This window comes from Cricetulus griseus, chromosome 6 (assembly GCF_003668045.3).
Source record: "Cricetulus griseus strain 17A/GY chromosome 6, alternate assembly CriGri-PICRH-1.0, whole genome shotgun sequence".
NCBI classification, from domain to species: domain Eukaryota; kingdom Metazoa; phylum Chordata; class Mammalia; order Rodentia; family Cricetidae; genus Cricetulus; species Cricetulus griseus.
Window position 1 is genome coordinate 137,159,358 of NC_048599.1, and position 17,270 is coordinate 137,176,627.

The 17,270-nt window shown below is 45.8% G+C and overlaps 1 protein-coding gene across 1 annotated transcript in view; it reads right to left on the reverse strand.

The window, feature by feature from the left end:
- The window catches only part of LOC100761532 (glycosyltransferase 6 domain-containing protein 1), a 31,210-nt gene extending 14,320 nt beyond the window's left edge, over positions 1-16,890 (reverse strand). The window contains exons 1-3 of the mRNA XM_027422728.2: positions 16,770-16,890; positions 1,343-1,511; positions 1,243-1,290 (exon numbers count right to left, since the gene is read on the reverse strand). Of these exons, the coding sequence (XP_027278529.1) occupies positions 1,243-1,290; positions 1,343-1,511; positions 16,770-16,890 (338 nt within the window). The remainder of the gene's footprint in view (positions 1-1,242; positions 1,291-1,342; positions 1,512-16,769) is intronic.
- Between the last annotated feature and the right edge of the window lie 380 nt (positions 16,891-17,270).

Consider the following 17,270-nt stretch of genomic DNA (forward strand, 5'->3'; position numbering starts at 1 on the left):
CCCAGGGAGATGGCTGTCAATAAAATGATTGCCAACAACCTAAGATGGCCCAAGTTCAGTTCCCAACCTCTACATTAAAAAGGAAAAGAATCAGTAGATGTGGGACCAGCAGGATGGCTCAAAGAGTAAAGGTGCTTGCTGCAAAACCCGATGACCCGACTTGGATCCCCAGGAGCTACACGGTGAAAGAAGGAAACTGACTACTGCACGTTGTTCTCCGACCTCTATATGTATGCCACAACACTTATGTGCATGTGCGTGCACACGCATTCGCACGCGAACACACACACACACACACACACACACACACACACACACACACACACACACACAAATAAATGTAAAACAACAATAAGTGTGGTGTCACTTGTCTATAAATCCTAACCCCTGGGAGGCAGCAACAGCTGGATCCCTCAAGCTTACTGGCCAGCCAATCTAGCCAATCAGTAAACTTAAGGGTCAGTGAGAGATCCATCTCAAAAACCAAGGTAGGGGGTGATCAAGGAAGACACCTGATATGAATGCTGGCCTCTACACACACAAAGAAGGAAAGGAAAAGAAAGACATACAGAGGTAGAGAAGCAGTCACTTCATCATGGGAGGTGCCCACACCAATACTGGGCCTGATTTCATGGCCCAGTATTCTGATTCTGCAAGGGCAGAGGGTGCTAGGAAGGCCAGGAGTAGCCTTTTCCTATTGCTTCCAAATGAACCTGAGAGAAACGTGGATAAACCTCAGACCTGACTGTTTCACCTGCTGTCAGCCCCTGTTTGCTGGGTTTAAGCCAGCAGTGACAGAGCAGTAGACATGCAGTCAAGGTGATGTAAAACAATTGATGGTGCATGTTCAGACACCAGCTTTTGCCTCATGACCTTACCACTTCTTCCCCGCCATCAGCCACCAGCACCGTGAAGAGGAAGGTTTGAGACTTGCTCTCCATCTCCACACACCAATACCAGTGAGCATACCCTTGCTCTTCGAAACAGTGTCCTGTCATAGAGAGGGGCAGGAGTGGGAACCTGCCTCATCTCTCTTCTCCTGAAGAAGCAGGAAGACTAACCGTGAACCCAGGCCAAGATGCCAGCTTCCTCCACAGCATTGGTACTTCCTGTCTCAGGGGAGCTCCCCTGGGCTTTTGTCCAAATGGTGGAAACCAACTCCTAACTCAAGGTGCCCTAGCAGAGCTATGGTTGTGCCGGAACTGTCACCTCCAAGTGACACATGCATGTCTTTGCTCTTACCTGGGGTTAAACCAGTCTGAGAGCTGAAGTTCTTCTTCCTGGAGGCCCCTGGTACAAAGAGCAGCAGGTTATTGAGGGCATTCGTTTGCTCAGTGCTTACCCACTGAGCCCACACAAGGCCGTCTCAGCTCCCTGGCTCTTTCCCTGTCCTCGCTGCCCAGCCTTAGCTTTCAGTGGCTTTGGGACAGGGCAGTGGTAGAGCTCTAGGGGCACAGTTTGAGGCTGAGGAAGTAGCTGGTGTCTCCTGTTCTGGAAGAGGACAAGCTGGCCTAGGGAACAGAGCAAGGGAACTGGGGTAGAGGCCATAAACAGCAGCAGAATGAAGAAAAAGGTACCTTGGTAGGAGGAGGAAAAGGTTACTAGAGAATGTCAACTCAAAAAAGAGTTATTTACATGATGTGACAAGGTCAGGAGTCCACGTATTCACCTGTGATTTCCACCCCCTTTTTTCTATGAAACAGGGTGTTAAACATGTAGTCCTGGCTGGCCTGGAACTCACTATGTAGAACAGGATGGCCTTGAGCTCACAAGAAGGCATTGCCTCTGCCTCAGAGCGCTAGGATTGAAAGTATCCACTACCCCGCCCCCATACCTTGATCCCTTTAAGTGCAGATGTTTCTTGCTTACTATGGGGTGACACCCAGAAAAGCACACTGAGTGGAGGTAGCAGCTGTTTGAAGAGCAGTTTAACCCAATGACAGTTAAAATGCTCTGCCCACCTTCAGTGACCTCAGAACAGTGAGGTGTCTACAGCTGAACAAAGGCACCCACACTCAGCCTGCCATGCTATGAAGTGAGAGAGGAGACATGGCCTTCCTGAGTCTGGACCAACAGTGGGAATGACTGTCCGAGAGCACTTTCCCACCATAGATGAAGAGTCAGGGCCATCACTCTCTGTTTTAGTTAGGGTTTCATTGCTCTGGAGAGACAACATGACCACCACAACTCTTGTAAAGGAAATTACATAATTAGGACTGACTTACAGTTCAGTGGTTCGTTATTGTCATGGTGGAAAGCATGGTGGCATGCAGGCAGACATGTTGCTGAAGAGGTAGCTGAGAGTGCTATATCCAGATCAGCAGGCAGCAGGAAGAAAGAGCCACTGAGCCTGGCTTGGGCTTTTGAAACCCCAAAGGTCACACTTCCAATAGTGCTACTCCCTATGGGCCTATGGGGCCACTTTTACTCAAACCACCACATTCTCATTAACTATTTAGTTGAATCACCTGCCTGGCAGCCTCTGGTGTACCACCTGGGGTGTTCTATGGAAGACCTGACCTCCAGAGCTCATCATTTTCTGGTGTGACCTGACATGGCCTTGCACAGATATCCCATCACCAAACCGACTGCCTCCTAAGACAGACTGACAAAATTCCATGGCCCTTCATCAGACAATTCATGACATGTGGGGAACTTGCTAAAAATCATCAAGTTGGGATTTCTGGCTCAGTGGTTAAGAGCATTTGGTCTTCTAGACCTGAGTACAGTTCCTGGAACCCATGCCAGGTAACTTGCAATTGTCTGTGACGCCAGGGCAGCCAAGACCAGAGCCACAGGCATTTGCACTTCAACGCACACATTCATATACAATCGTACACACATATACTGAGCTAAAAATAATTTTTTAAAAATTTAAAAGCTGTGTTTTAGTATGTTGATACTGTTAATTTTTAGATTTAGGGCAGAAATCGTGGCCGGCTAGAGAGTGGCCTGTCCTAAAGAACCTGTTCCCCACAGAGACACTCCAACAGTGATTGTCATGCCCTGGTCTTGGGGAGGCCCCACTAGCACTAAGTCAATGAGCCAGCAATGGCCTTGAGTTTCTGGGACTTCTTCTCAGCAGGGGTGTACCAACACAAAGCTTGCACAGCCAGTTTCTTTAGATCCAGCCAGGATCACATTCCCTATTACACACCCAACAAAAGCACGTTCAACACCTACAGACCCTGTGGGTGGGCTCTCTGACCTGGAGACCCCAGGGAATGGGAACCACACACTAAAACCTCCCCCAAATGGGTAAGCCTCTCCTCCTGACCCCCAAGTCCACTCTGGGAGGCATTGCCCCTGTTGGAAAAAGAACCTGCTGGGAGCTTTCCCTCCTATCCCAATCCTATCCCAAGAGCCAAGGAGGAAGCACTGCCATCTCAGGTTCTGACTCTTCAGAAACCTTGTACCACTCTCATGGGTGCATGTCACACATTGGTACACCCCACACACATGACTGCATGTTCACACACTTTCACACACACACTGCGTGCCTGCTGACCTCCACAAAGGGAGACCTGTTTATTTTTCTGCCCCAGCCTCTGTCATCTTCCGACCCTCTGTCCCTGACAATTTTGCCCTCCACTTTATAGAACGTTCACACAGTGAAGAGTGACATCCTGAGAGGGCATGTTTTCTGAAGAGAGGGTTTGCCAGAGAAAACACAGGACACCATAGAATGTTAGTTTGAGAAAAACAGTGGGTGGAGGCTGGCGAGATGGCTCAGCAGTTAACAGAGCTGGCTGCTCTTCCTGAGGACCTGGCCTCAATCCCAGCACCCACATGGTCTGTAACTCCGGTTCCAGGGGACCTGAGACCCTCTTTCTCACTCTTCTGGGACCAGGTACACATGTGGTATACATATATGCATGCGATGAATTCATATAAAATGAAAATAAATAAAAACTAAGCAGTGAGTATGTTAAATGTCTATGTTTTGATTGTTTTATGGGATGTACTTTCAGTGAACCTCATCTGTAGTCTATCAAAAGTGTGACTGTACAGCTTCTGTTTCTGTTCCCTAAATACACCAGCTCTCCAGTACACACACAGTAAAGGATTTACACCCAAAATACAGCAATCTGATTGCAAAGAAATCAAATGCCCATTTTTATCACAAATGCCAAACATACATGGGACTAGGGAGAGGATTTAATTTTTTTTGAGGATTTAAGTTTTTAAAGGTATAGAACTGTCTTCCTTTCCTTTTTTTTTTTTTTTTGAGACAGGGTCTTGCCTGGTGGTGGTGGCACATACCTTTAATCTCAGCACTTAGGAGGCAGAAGCAAGTGGATCTCTATGAGGCTAGCCTGGTCTACAGAGCTACTTCTAGGACAGCCAAGGCTACACAAAGAAACCCTGTCTCAACACACACACACACACACACACACACACACACACACACACACACACACACACACAGAGAGGAGAGAGAGAGAGAGAGAGAGAGAGAGAGAGAGAGAGAGAGAGAGAGAGAGAGAGAGAGAGAGACTCATTATGTATTCCTAGCTGGAGCTTTCTATGTAGTTCAGGATAGCCTCCAACTCACAGAGATCCACCTGCCTTTGCCTCCCAAGTCCTGGTACTAAAGGCATTCACTTCTCTTCTTGGCTATGATTATTTTTCCAGTAGCACTCAGAAACATTGTGTTACATAAATAGATGCAGGAAGAGGCATAGAGGAGATAGGAGTTTAAGGTTTCTAGGGGAAAAAATGTTGGCAGGTTAACAGATATTACTCTAGCAGGTCAATTCTAGTCTTGTCCACCTTTAATCCCAGCATTTTGGAGGCAGAGACAGGTGAATTTCTGTGAGTTTGAGACAAGCCTGATCTACAAACTGAATTCCAGTACAATCAGAGCTGTTACATAAAGAAACCCTGTCTTGAAAAACCAAAAACAAATTAAAAAAGAATGAAAGAAAAGGAAAAAGACACAAATTTGGAACTTTGAGGAGGTTTATAATTGATGTAATTATAGTCCAGTTTTGGCCTGGTGGCTAAGCACTTGCCTGGCATGCTCAGGCCCTGGTTCTATCCCCAGTACAACAACAACAGTAATAACTGAGCACCCTCCTCAGCCAGACTCCATTTTCATGACATTGTCATGTAGCATATGAAATTCTGTAGCGTATGAAATGCCCCTGTAGGCAGGTCTGCTATTTTCCAGTATCTGGAATGGAGCTTGTGACAAGAAACTCAATAAATGTCCACCTGGCACCCGAAAACGAGAGAGTTAAAATGTTCACAGCTTCCCCAAGAAAGGAGGTAACTTCTGGTGATTCAGGATATCCTTCTGTATGTTACAAATATGTGCTGTACCACAACAGCCTAACACATGCTTGCCTGACCTTGCCTTGGTCACTAGGAGGTCAGATATCTGCCTTGTGGCAAGGAACCAATCAGAAGTTAGCTGGTGGTGTTATGCTTTATGGCTCTGGGTGTGCTTTACAGACAAGTGCACAGCAATGACTCGAAGAGCATAGCAACCACCCTGGGAGGGCCTATGGGCCATAACAACCAGTTGGCCAATCAACACAGGGCAAGCCCTCCAAGCCTGGAGGCACACCAATCCTGAGCCTGTGTGTACCCCTAGACACTCCCCTTATGCTGACCTATAAGATCTCTATCCTGTGGCTTCTTGGCGCCTTTTCCCAGCAATCCGCCATGGTGGATGGATGAAAGGCCTGAGCTAACATCGGGTTAGCTCGTTAAACAACTGTAATAAAGCCCCATGCTGTTTGCATAAAAAAATGTGCTGCTTTTATTGGTTGATTAATAAAGCTGTGTTGTCCTATGACAGGGCAGAATATAGCTAGGTGGGAAATACAGAGATAGAAAGAAGATGGAGTCAGTGAGACAACATAGAAGTAAGATGCCTGAACATTACCAGTAAGCCCGCAGCCATGTGGTGATATGTAGGGAGATGTTGGTCCCCCAGCCCCCACGGGGTCTCCATGGGTTGCTTGTCAGCCAATAATCACAGGTGCATCCTGTTTTCTAGTCCTGGATTACAGCTCTGGCTGTACCCCACTGGCATAAAAAACACGAGCTCTTACACCTGGGTTTTTTTCCACTGTGCTGTAAGTATATATAAGGCCTCGCCCTCCCTGCAAAAATGACAGACGCACATAGCACAAGCAGTCGGACGTCTTGTCTTTTAATTAAATCTTCAGGCTTTCGCCCGATACTCAGACTTAGCCATGGCATGGGTGCCACAAGTGGAGGTTCCATTAGACCTAGTCGTGGTGTGGGAGCCACAGTGATACGAAGCTTAGTAAATATAGTTAATTTAATTGTGAGAGCTAGCTAGTAATAAGCCTGAGCCATCGGCCAAGCAATTATATTTAATAATTAGCTTTGAGTTATTACTTCATAACTGGCTGTGGCAACCTGCAGTCAGGAGAGAAACCAGTCCAGTGGGACCAGGTGAGACAGAGAAAAACTGCCAACAGTAGTGGAAGTTCTGGTTCACTCGTGTGTTAATGGCATCTTTGGATGCATTGGCCTTCCTGCAGGCTGTGTGGTTCATCATTATTTACCTGAGGTAGATCTTAACCATCAGCAGCAGGAAGAGGCAGGAAAGCAACATTAGCATTCTCTTTTTAGCATGCATTCCTTCCTGGAGGAGGGAAGGGAAAGGAGGTTCTAAGTGTGGGTTAAACAGACCCACTGCATATTCCCACAACCCCCCAACTGTGGGGTTAGTGTCTGCACACATTTGGAGACTAACTCAACAGTTCCTTCTAGAACATTCAGTGAGAGGGTTTAAGGTTATCTCTATTCTGCTTGAAGTGCCTTTGGAGTGGTCCTCAAAGAATTGGAGCATGACTGTCCTTGTGTTCCCTGGAGAAGCAAATCCATCAGTGTGCGTGTGTGTGTGTGTGTGTGTGTGTGTGTGTGTGTGTGTGTGTGTGTGTGTGTGTTGTGCATAGAGGCTGGTGTTAGGTGCCTTCAATTGCTCTCCACCTTACTTTTGAGGCAGGGTCTCTTGGAGCCTGAACTTTTCACTTCACCTAAGCCAGTTGGCCAGAAAGCTCTAGAATCCACCTGTTTCAGTCTCCTTAGTGCTGGGACTCCAGCCGAGTGCCATTTCCTGCTTTCACATAGGTTCCAGGAATTGAACTCAGATTCTTTTTTTTGTTTGTTTGTTTTTGTTTTTGGTTTTTGGTTTTTTCGAGACAGGGTTTCTCTGTGTAGCTTTAGAACCTATCCTGGCACTCGATCTGGAGACCAGGCTGGCCTCGAACTCACAGAGATCCGCCTGCCTCTGCCTCCCAAGTGCTGGGATTAAAGGCGTGCGCCACCAACGCCTGGCTTGAACTCAGATTCTTATGCTCGCACACCAACCACTTGTCTCCCCAGCTTGCAAGTCCATCTTGCTCCAATGAATTAACTTCCATGAATCCCTATTGTATGTTTGAGGCAATGGGGTGGGATCATGATGAGGAGGTCATCCTAACCTGAGTCAATAAATTCTGCCCTCAAAGTTGACCTTGTCATTTCTTCCCTAGCAGGCATGGTGAGACAGACCAACCCGTAGGATCAGTGGCTACATCAAGGTCAGGAGGTTCCAAAGCTGAATCTGAGCTCCAGTTGGCATGCAGCCTAGGTTGGAGGTTTCACATGGATCTGTTTGAACACTGTGTCCAATATGCCATATGGCAGCATGCCTGAGTGCAGTGGAGGGCTCTGATGACCTGCTGCTGAGGGAGGGATTGGGAGAGGGAGGGGCTGGCCCTGAGTTGAACTGGGCTCTAAGCACACAGAACACACTCGCTTTGGAAGACAAGCACAGCATGAAGACACAGAAGACTAAGGGCCTCCTTTGTAGTCTTATATTGCTTATCCACTGATGTGATGACAGTCTGGGTGTTGTAGTCCAGATGTAGAAACTCATAAAACAGATGTATAAAATAAATTCACCTCTCTTTTGCCCTTTGTCACATGGCTACTGGGAAACAGGACATCAGAGGTGGCTCACATTCTGACTCTACTGGGCAATTCTTTGTGAAAAGTTACCCTGCTCAGAAATACCCTTGCAGTTTGAAAATTGACATCTTTAAGCTCACTACTATTGGGAATACATGAACAGGTGTTCTGTGATTCATCCAGCTAGCTGCTTTGTCCTCTGCTGATTCCCAGTGAACCTTGAGACACCAGCAACAAATTCAGAGGCCAAGGTCAGAGGATGCTGTCTACACAAAATATTTTGTTTGGTTTGGTTTGCTGAAAAAGGGTCTCCTTCTGTTGCCCAAATTAGCTTTGAACTCCCAACAATATTCCTGCCTCAGTCTCCCAAATGGTGGGACTGCAGGTGTGTTCCCAGACACAACTGTTCAAAGACCCAAAGTTCCCTTACCTCAGATCAGGGTGGCGTTAGGAGACAGCCAAAAATGTCCCTTCACGACCAGTGTTTCCCAGGGAGTATATCTCCAGGACTTTGCCATGTGAAGTACCTGAGTGCATCACTGCTTTTGTGGTGTGTGAATCTTCTGTTAATGGTGATGTCACCAGCATCACAATGGCACCTGGCAAGCTCTCTTCATGACCAGATGACATGACTCGGTCCTGCTGGAAACATGAAAGAATTTCTTAGGCTATTCTGTTGCTTTTGTTTCTTCTGTTGTGGCATTTCTTCTAAGGGCAGATACTTCTCGGCGGGGAGGTTTATGGTGGCATGTGTGCTGTGTGTCTTGTATAACAGAGAGGTGCCCTTCATTGCTCCTCCCTCCTCCTGTAGACACTGCTCATGATGAAAGAGTGAAGCCCTTCTTATACTTTCTCAGACTTTTATATGTTCGTTGCCCAATGAGAGAAGCACAGGTTACCATTTTTAGACAACATATGCACCCATTATCATCAGGTAGACATGTGTGATTATAACATAACCCTGCATTTATTTGTCTAAGAGCATTGCCTGTTGCCTTCTAATCAAGATGTAGCCAGTACCATGTCTGTGTGTACACCGCCATGCTCCCTGCTATGATAATGGACTGAACCTCCTAAATTGTTAAGTGAGCCACCTCAATTAAATGCTTTCCTTGTAAGAGTTGCCGTGGTCATGGTGTCTCTTCACAGCAATAGAAACTGTAACCAAGACACCCAATGTGTGAGTCAAGGAGTTTAAACACATCCTTAGGCTCCAAGCAGCAGCAAAAAGAAAAAAAAGAAAAGCCAGGTGGTGGTGGCGCATGTCCAGATCTCTCTGAGTTCAAGACCAGCCGAATCTACAGAATAGCCAGGGCTACACAGAGAACCTGTCTCAGAAGTAAGAGAATGGGGGACAGTGAGGGAGAGGGGAGAAAGAGAGGAAGGAGAGTGAGAGGGAGAAAGAGGGAGAGAGGGAAGGAGGGAGGGAGGGAGAGAGAGAGAGAGAGAGAGAGAGAGAGAGAGAGAGAGAGAGAGAGAGAGAGAGAGTAGTCACATTCTCCTGAGTCAGGACTCAGAATGGTAGGCCGTCCCTAGCAGGAAAGAATAATTCTGGGAAAGAAAGGTACTATATTCTAAGACTAGCCCATATTCCTAGGGGTAGTCCCCTGAGCCAAGTCCCTGATCTGCCCACTTAACCAAACCTTGAGGAAGGCTTCCAGGGTGTGTCTCCACCTAGAGGTGGTTCCATTCTTCACAATGTGTCTGTTGTGTCAGAAGTCAGGAAACAGGTGAATTCTGGTGTCTACCTCCTTAATACTCCATCCCCAGGAAGTCTGACCCTCACTGCCTCATGTAACCAGCATCTCTCCCTCTCCCTTCTCTTAACCTGGACACCTTTCTAACACAGGTGGATGAGGCCTTCACTGTCCTACACAGGTTGCTCACCCCAAGTCCCAGCCACAGCAATGCCTAAGCCCCCACAGCTAGCAGCACTGACACCATCCTGTCAGAGTCCCTGTCAGTTATGGCTTACTGTTTATTATCTGCTGTGGAAGGAATGTGTTCGCCAACTCAGTCTGGAATTCAGTTCCCAAGTCTTGCCTGGTTACAGAAGATGGCCTGTTCAGGCTTCATAGGACCGTTACTATAAATTCTCGCTAGGATCACCCTCACAGGTTCCAGGAAGTTTCCACTGTACTAGGTTTCCACATCATCCCTCCAAAGCCCCCAATTCCAGTCATCTCTCCCTGTACTCTCTCCCTCCACCCCTCCATTCCCTGCCTGATCCCTCCTGCTCCCATCCCCACCCATCCCCAGTCCACCCACAAAATTTATTCCATTTCTCATTCCCAGGGGGATCCATGCATCTCCCCTAGAGCCCTCCTGGTTACGTGATCACCCTTTACTTAACAGCTAATATCCTCTCATAAGTGGGCACATACCATGTTTATCTTTCTGGGTCTGAGTTGCCTCACTTAGGATGATTTTTTTCTAGTTCCATCCATTTATTTGCCTGAAAATTTCATGGTATCATTTAAAAGCAGCAACAACAAAAACAAACAGCAACTAGTACTACATTGTGTAAAGCTTCCATATTGTCTTTATCCATTCTTCAGTTTAGGGACATCTAGGTTGTTTCCAGGTTCTGGCTGTTATGAATAAAGTTGCTAGAAACATAGTTGAGCAAGTCCTGGTGGTAGGACGGCATGTTTTTTGGATATATGTCCCAGGGTAGTATAGCTGGGTCTTCAGGTAGATCAATGCCCAGTTTCTGAGAAACCGCCAAATTGATTTCTATAATGGCTGTACGTTTGCACTCCCACCAGCAATGCAGGAGTGTTTCCCTTGCTCCACACCCTTGCCAGCATAAGCTGCCACTAGTGTTGTTGATCTTAGTCATTCTGATTGGTGTAAGATGGATTCTCAAAGTAGTTTTGATTTGCATTTCCCTGATGGCTAAGGATGTTGAACATTTTAAGTGCTGCTTGACCATTTGAGAGTCCTCTATTGAGAAATCTCTGTTTAGATCAATACCCCATTTTTTAATTGGACTATTTGGTTTGTTGATGACTAGTTTCTTGAGTTCTTTGTGTGTGTGTGTGTGCGTGCGTGCGTGCGTGCGTGCGTGTGTGTGTGTGTGTGTGTGTGTGTGTGTGTGTCCTCTATCAGATGTGGAGTTCGTGAAAGTGTTTTCCCAGTCTGTAGGCTGGTGTTTTGTCCTATTGATGGTGTCCTTTGCATTACAGAAGCTTTTCAGTTTCATGAGCTTCCATTTATTAATTGTTGATCTTAGTGCCTGAGCTACTGGTGTTCGTTCTGAAAGTTGTCGCCTGTGTCAATGCATTCAAGGATATTCCCTACTTTCTTTTGTATCAGGTTCAGTGTGTCCGGTTTGATGTTGTGGTCTTTGATACACTTGGATTTGAGTTTTGTGAAGGATGATAAATATGGATCTGTTTGTATTCTTCTACATGCTGACATCAAGTCAGATCAGCACCATATATTGAAGATTCTTTTTTCCATTGTGTGTTTCTGGCTTCTTTATCAAAAATAAGGTGTTCATAGGTGTGTCTGGGTCTTTGATTCGATTCCATTGATTAATCTGTCTGTTTTTATGTCAATACCATGCAGTTTTTATTACTACAACTCTGTAGTACAGCTTGAAATAGGGGATGGTGATACCCCTGGAAGTCTTTTATTGTTCAGGATTGCTTTACGTTTCCTGACTTTTTTTGTTTTCCCATATGGAATTGTGTATTATCCTTTTAAGGTCTGTATAGAATTGTGTTGGGATTTTGATGGGGATTGCATCAAATCTGTAGATTGCTTTTGACAAGATGTCCAGTTTTACTGTTAATTCTACCAATCGTGAGCATGGGACATCTTTTCATCTTCTGTTATCTTCTTTAATTTATTTCTTCAGAGACTTGAAGTTTTTGTCATGCATGTCTTTCACTTGCTTGGTTAGAGTTCCCCCATTTATATTATCTGTGCTTATGGTTAAAGGTGCTGTTTCCCTGATTTCTTTCTCAGTCCTTTGTCATTTGTATATAGGAGGGCCACTAATTTTTTTTTTTTTAGTTAATCTTGTTTCCAGCCACTTCACTGAAGATGTTTATCAGCTGTAGGGATTCCATGTGAGAATTTTTAGGGTCACTCATGTAAACTATCATATCATCTGCAAATAACAATACTTTGACTTCTTCCTTTCTAATTTGTATCCCCTTGATCTACTCCCATTGTCTTATTGCTCCAGCTAGACCTCCAAGTACCATATTGAATAGACATGAAGAGAGTGGATAGCCTTGTCTTATTCCTGTTTTGGGGGAATTGCTTTGAGTTTCTCTCTATTTAACTTGATGTTGGCTAAAGGCTCGCTTTAAATTGCCTTTATTATGCTTAGGTATGTCAGTTGTATCCCTGATCCCTCCAAGACTTTTATTATGAAGGGGTGTTGGATCTTGTCAAAGGTTTTTCACCATCTAATGAGATGATCGTGTTTTTTTTTTTTTCTTTCAGTTGTTTATACGATTGCCTGATTTTCGTATTTTGAACCATTCCTGCATCTCCAGGATTAAGCCCATTGGTCATGGTGGATGATCATTTTGATGTGTTCTGGGATTCCATTTGTGGTATTTTGTTAAGTAATTTTGCATTTATATTCATAAGAGAATTGGTCTGTAATTCTCTTTCCTTTTTGAATCATTGTGTGGTTTTGGGTATCAGGGTGACTGTGGCCTCATAAAATGAATTTGGGAATGTTCCTTCTATTTCTATTTTGTGTATCAATTTGAGGATTATTAGAGTAATTCTTCTTTGAAAGTCTAGTAGAATTTTGCACTAAAACTGCCTGGCCTTGGGATTTTTTTTTTTTTTTTGGTTGGGAAAATGTCATGACTTCTACTATTTTCTGAGGGACTATAGGTATATATAAGTTGTTTATTTGATCTTGATTTTAACTTTAGTAAGTGGTTGTTATTGATTAAAAATTATCCATTTCTTTTAGATTTTTCCAATTTTGTGGAGTATAGATTTTTTAAATGTGACCTGATGATTCTTTGGATTTCCTCAGTATCTGTTGTTATATCCACCCCCACTCCCACTTTGTCTCTGATTTTGTCAATTTGGGTATTCTTTCTCTGCCTTTTAATTAGTTTGGATAAGGGTTTGTCTATCTTGTTGATTTTATCCTAGAATCAACCCTTTGTTTCATTGATTTATTGTATTGCTCTCTTGGTTTCTACTTTATTGATTTTAGACCCCAGTTTGATCATTTCCTTCCAACTACCCCTCTTGGATATGCTTGCTTCTTTTTGTTCTAGAGTTTCAGGTGTGCTGTTAAATTGCTAGTATGAGATCTCTCCAATTTCCTTATGTAGGCACTCGGTGCTGTGAACTGTCCTCTGCACCTTGTGTCCCGTAAGTTTGGGTATGTTGTACATTCATTTTCATTGGATTCTAGAGAAGTCTTTAATTCTTTATTTTTGTCTTGACATGCTAGTCATTCAGCAGCACACAACACACTCTTGCCTCCTGCCTCTTGGGACTTTGCCGGCAGAAGCTCCATCCCCAAATATGACCCTTTGATATTGATCCTCCAGAACCATGAGCCAAAACAAAACTTTTCTTTCCTTACAAAATTAGCCTGCCTTAGGTATTTCAGTATAGTAACAAAACTGAGAAGTTTGCCCCATTTCTTGGAGTACAGCAGGGAGCCACGACCTTATGGGATGCCAACTAGAAGGTGTTTGACTCATGGGATGTCAACTAGAAGGTGTTTGACTCGTGTCTAGAGCACAGATTTGCTTATAGAGAGTGTTGTTCCCATTGAGCCACTGTTGTCCAAGAGTATAGGTACAGCTCCCTCTCTACAGTCTTCTCAGGGCTTTGTGCAGTTCAATGCTGTCAACAGGATCTAGAATCACCTAGAAGAAACATTTCTAGACATGCCTGTCCCTGTTTTTCCTAGTCTGTGTCTTTCTGTCTCTTACAGCAGCATTATGTCCTCCTCCTATCATCGATTTAGGGCACTGCCTGTGACCCCTGGGAAGTGGGGCCTTCACTTCAAACATTCCTAACACTAACAGCAATGCCAAGTATTTCCTGGGGTGCTGGGTGAGTTTTACTCATGTCATTTTGGCATCTTCGGAATGGTTATAGCGCTCCTTCTCAAACTGCTAGAGGAAGAATTACACGAAAGCATCATACAGGGCTCTTAGCTCCTAAGAGCACTGACTGCCCTTTCCAGAGGATGTGACTGACTCCCAGCACCCATGTCAGAGGTTCACAACCGCCTGTGACTTGCAGCTCCAGGGGATCTGATACCTGCTTGTAGCCTCCATGGACGGACGTGTGTGTCACACACACACACACACACACACACACACACACACACACACACACAATCTCCCCTGCCTCAACAAAATCCCCCCTGGCTCTGCCATGCATCATTTTATAATGGTGCCTTAGCTGTGCTGGTGTGAAGCCCTGAGGACTCTCAGTCCTGGGAATTTCTCAAAAGTGTTTGATGATAAGGTTGCTATGTCTGCATGGAACAGAGCAAGAGAACACCATCCACCTGGCACTTTCAGGATCTATACATATCACTCATGCAACCTTTTGACCTGTCTCCTATCTGCTTTCTACCTAAAGCAGACACAGGACACCTGTGTTCCTCTGGGTGAGCTGGGATTCACTAGAACAGTCTGGCAGAGGTCATGAAGGTACTTCCATGGCCACACAAAGGGAACGGTTCACCTAGATGCTCCTGACCACCATGCTCTCCTACCACAAAAGCCTTCACTGTGCCCACCAACAGCTGGGCCCCCAAGACTCAGCTGGAGAGACCCAGAAGGGAAGCTTGGACATTTCTCGTAGGAAGATGAAGATGTTTATGTATTACTCACCTGAAGCCGGGATTCTTGCCCTTTTCTGAAAGTCCCTCTGGGATCCGTGTGACTAGGAAATGTGTCCCCTTTCACCTCCTGACAGAAAACCAGGGCTTGCTTGGAAGGGAGCGGGCTGCAGGGAGCCATGAGCCTTGCAAAGTGGCTTGTGGGCTCTTGCGCACTCATCAAGCATGCGTGGCTATGCAAACGGAGAAGGGGTGGTGCCCACAAACCAAGGCCTAGTCTTGCTCACCTTTCCCTCAAGATGCGCCACGGAAAGCACCTTTTCTGGTACTTCTGACCTGGTTGTTAATCATCTGGTTGGGGTCCTTTTGCTCCAAGGTCAAACCTTGGCAGCTTTTTGTTTCTCTGCATGTTTGATGGCAATGCCAGGTCAGAGCAGCAGTACGTGGCGCCCTCTAGTGTCACAGCTCTTGGGTGACCCTGTTCAGCCTGTAAAGTAAGATTCCTCAGCTCTTGGCAATGGGCAGTGTTACAGTTCCCAGCCCTGGGGTGTCTGAGGCCCTTGGTTCTGTAGTCTCGACAGCTCTTGGGAACACTTCAAATACCCAGAGCCTGCAGCAATTCCCCTCTGACTCTTTACAGCGTTCCGTCCTTCAGCTTCCGCTCTCCACCCTCCTCCTTCTCTTGTTTCTGACTAGACGGATCCGCTAAATAGTTCAGGGCCTCCTGTTATTATGGCCACTATCACAGCTGTTGAGTAAAAGCAGCAGCAGCTTCTGGCTACCATTCACCAATGCTGCTGCTTTGCAGATGTCCATACAGCCAGAGGCTCTGCTATTTTTGCAGCTTGGCCTGCCCACTGCTCAGCAGCACTCTCTGTCAGCTGTCAAGCAGCTGGCTACTCTGTCACTTCTGCAACTTGGCATCCCAGCTCTGCTGCCTCTGGTGACATTGCTCTCCATTTCTCTCCTGCTTCGTGTGTGTGTGTGTGTGTGTGTGTGTGTGTGTGTGTGTGTGTGTGTGTGTGTGTGTGTGTGTAAATAGCTTAGCCTACACCGAATATAGTAGGCAAGACCAGTCAAACTAAACTTGGTGGCAAATCCCTGCACTTGGGAAATGGAGGCAAAATGTGGATAATTCATGGTCATCTTTGGTTACATGAAACCTTGTTTCAAACAAACTTACAAACAACAGTAACAAAAAATCACACTCAAGGAAAGGTTTTTATTGGACCCAATGCTGCGATAACAAGGTAGGCAGAAAAGGAGGCTGTGTGTCAGACAACTCATCAAACCAGATTTTGGGTTGTTTCATTCCAGTCATAGCATACTCGTTATGCAAATAAGGTTTGCATTTGCACCAATCGTAGCATTGCTTCTTTTCTACCACTCACAGCAGTTCCTCTGCTAGGCCATCAGGGCATGTGTGCCACCTCTGGCCTGAGTAGAAAAAATCATGGAGTCACCTGGAGTTCCCCAAGGCTTGGGACAGGAATAAACCCCGGACAAATAGTTTGGGACAGTCCTGGATCAGGCTGACACTCAGGAGCTAGAGCAAGAAAGGGCTCCACAGTGTCAGTCCATATATATATATATATATTATATATATATATATATATATATATATATATATATATGTTGGACTGACAGCTCTTTTGTTCAAAACAGCTGGGGGAGCAAGGGAGAGTCAACAGCACTGGAATCATATTGCCCCAACCCTATTTATAGAAAAATGATTAACAGAAAGGGTGCTTAGAAGTCAAAGATCTTATCGTTGACATTAACTGATGTGGTTTCAGTGATGGTTGATAATGTTTGACAGCTGCCAGGTGCCCAGGGACAGCTGGGCCCCCTTCCTCTATCTCAGAACCATATCAGCCCAGGGCAGATAGATGGCAGAACCACCTAAGTAGGGAAATGACAGCCAGTGGGTGTCTGCCCTCTGGATTACCCAGGGGCTGAGATCTTCCGGTCCTGGCTGCCAAGCTTAGCCTTATTTCTTCAAAGGAATAATGCCTCCCCTCCACTGCCACCAACGCACCTGTTCCCGGAGGCAGTGGGAGCCGGAGTCCTGTGACACACCTGTAGAGCTGTGCAGACATTTCCAGGACACGTCTCACCACCACCTCCCACAGCAGTCTCCGGCCAGGATGGGGACACATCTGACCCTGTATCTGTGTGCTTCCAGAATGTCATTCTGCCTCAGGACCCCCCAACTGTCACTCAGGGGCTGACTTCATGAGCAATCCCTCACTCAGGTTCTTTTCCTGGAGTTTTGGAGTCACACCCTACATTCAGTGACATCCACTGGGTGGCTCTGCTGCAGGCCTGTACTGCATGCCCTGCAGATGGCTTGTAAGAAGCCAAACTCCCTCAAACATAAACACTGAGGCCAGACAGGGTGTGAAGATGGGACTGGAACACCTAAGCTCTGAGTTCTTCCTCCCCAGCTTGGAGAGACAGAGCAAGGGCTCATTGTGTCAGCAGGCTGGCCTGGGTCCAGGGACCTGATGGACAAACCCTGTTGGTTCCAATTTCCCCT